This window comes from Sarcophilus harrisii, chromosome 4, assembly GCF_902635505.1.
Source record: "Sarcophilus harrisii chromosome 4, mSarHar1.11, whole genome shotgun sequence".
Lineage (NCBI taxonomy): Eukaryota > Metazoa > Chordata > Mammalia > Dasyuromorphia > Dasyuridae > Sarcophilus > Sarcophilus harrisii.
The window spans coordinates 455,362,855-455,365,169 of NC_045429.1; the positions used below are offsets into that span (position 1 = coordinate 455,362,855).

Here is a 2,315-nt window from a genome sequence, read left to right on the forward strand (position 1 = left end):
TGGGAGACCTTCCTAACCTAGTCTCCCCCTACCTTTCCATTCTTACGCCCTCTCCCCAAGCACATCTTCTTTGTTGAACATCCTATCTGTTCCATGTTTTCTGCTCCAACACTCTCCGGACCCTGGCTCCTCCCAGCTACAAGCCTTTCCCTGACTGCCTAGCCCTGCTGGACTCCAAGCTGTCCTCTACATTGGGAGCTGAATCAGTGACTCCCATGGGCTCCTCAAACCATCCACCGAGTCCTAGAGAGCCCCAGAGACACGCCGCCCCCCTCCTGCAGCTGCTCACCCCTACCCTCCTTCTTGCCAGGCCCTAATTCCCCTTTTCAAGTCAGGAAAAGGGCCAGGTCTCCAGCTATTTGCTCATCTGACTCAACTTCAGGCCTGATTCCACCATGTCCTTCCCCGCCCCCTCACCTCTCCTTCCTGGACAAGTCCGGGCTCTTGCCGTCCAAGTTTGCCAGTGAGTAGCATTACTCTTCACTACTTACCTCGGGTCTGCCCAGACCTCCGTCCTGTGTTTCAATGGGCCCTCCTGTTCCGTGCCCCTTCCCGTGGGCAGCCAGAAGCCCTGCTCCCCACACCCCCAGCCCCATCGCGGGGGACAAGGGACAAGACAGGGGCTTAAAAAAATAAACGGCGTTGGTGATTTATTAGCCTGGTCTAAGGAAAAGGGGCCCTGGAAAAGACGGGGGAAGGGGTAGTAAGAGGGCTAAACGGGGGGCAGGCAAACCAGCCACCTTAGCCCCACAGTCCGCGGCAGGTCTTACTCATTGTCACAGTTAGTGTTACCCCTACGGGGAGAGATGTGGTGGGTCATAAAGCGGAAGGCATAGCGGATGCCCTCTATGGTTCTTCTCTCAATGTTTTCTAAGAGTTGGCTCATGGTCCGAAGCATGGTGCCGGTCCCGTTCAAGATCCCATCGGTCAGAGCGCTGCGAGCCCCCCCCAGCAGGCTGGTCATCGAGCGCAGGGTAGTTCCCGTACCGTAAAGTATGTCCGTCACGGACGTGTGGCTGGCGTTCAGGAGCTCGGTGGCCGTGCCCATGGCCGTCTCCGTCCAGACCAGGATGTCAGACAGAGAGCGGATGGGCCCTTCCCCACCCCCCACGAGGCTGGTGATGGACCTCATATAGTTACCGTTGTCCACGGTGTCCTCCAGCGAGGCAGAGCTGGAGTTCTGGCCGGGAGAGTGGGCCGGCATGGCTACGAGGCACACGGGGGGGTTGTAGGTGTAGGAGTGGTAAGGCTGCTCGGAGGCCCCCTCCCTCTCGAAGATGAACGAGGGCTCCGCATTGGGGAGGGGGGCGTCATCCTCTGTGAGGCCCTGGTTTTTGGAGAAGGGGAGGGCCTCCCCGGCATCCAGGTAGGCCTCATCATCATCCTGGCTAGGGCTCAGGGACTGCTCATTCTGGCCATCGTTGGACCTTCTGACGGACCCTGCCCTGCTGCTGGACAAGGATCTGCTGTCCCGGTTCTGGCTCCCTTTCCTGTCTTTGTTCCCGATGGTCTCAGGGTTTTTGCTTCCCCTGGAGCTCATCTATCCCCTCTGCCACTTGCAGATGGTCTTGAAGCAAGTGGCCATGAATTTGTTGGGGGCCCAGGAGCCCAGGTGGGCTGGGCCCTTGCAGGCAGTGAGGTCACAGGGGCCAGGGGAGAGCTGATGATGTCACAGGCACTAGGAGTAGGATCCTGGTCCATGAGATGAGTCTGGAGAGCTTCCTCATCTGGGAGAATTCCCAGGCCCTGGAGGCAAGGCACTGGACTAGACTGGGCAGTGCATTTAGGATTAGTCGGACTATAGAGTGAGAGGAGTGGGATACCCGTGAGACAGAACTGAAGTTTTGAAGTAGGTGGGTGGGGTGGGGTCCAAGCTTCCACCCAGAATGGGGTCCTTCCCTGAAGCAGCTTAGCCGGAGTCCAGATTTCATTCTCCTCTGCCTGTCAGAAAAGGCCTGGGAATGAGCGATGATCAACCGTGAAAGGCTCAGTTCTTCTCAGCGCTTCAGTGATCCAAGGCAATCCCAGTAGACTTTGGACAGAAAATGCCGTCCGCAGCTGAATGTAAATTAACATGTGCTACGTTCACTTCTTTTTTCCATTTTTTCCTCTCCCATTGTTTTTCCCTTTTGCTCTGATTTTTCTCTCCCAACATGATTGATAAAGTAATGTGTATTAATAATATAACAATGCTAACAATATAATATAAAATAACAACATAACAATAACAATAAATAGACTTACAAAAAAGAGAAAGGGGCTGATCCCCTTCCTCACTTCAGGATGGCAAATCCTGAGAAATTCACAGCTGACCC

The 2,315-nt window shown here is 55.2% G+C and overlaps 1 protein-coding gene across 1 annotated transcript; it reads right to left on the minus strand.

Annotated features, from left to right (window-relative positions):
- Positions 1-635: 635 nt before the first annotated feature.
- On the minus strand, positions 636-2,039 carry TEX44 (testis expressed 44). Its single transcript, XM_012550000.2, has one exon. The coding sequence runs from the start codon at positions 1,538-1,540 to the stop codon at positions 767-769; it is 774 nt and encodes a 257-aa protein (XP_012405454.1). The 5' UTR covers positions 1,541-2,039; the 3' UTR covers positions 636-766.
- Between the last annotated feature and the right edge of the window lie 276 nt (positions 2,040-2,315).

Excerpts from the sequence above, each read along its gene's own strand:
- TEX44 (XM_012550000.2), bottom strand. The coding sequence starts at position 1,540 with ATGAGCTCCAGGGGAAGCAAAAACCCTGAGACCATCGGGAACAAAGAC.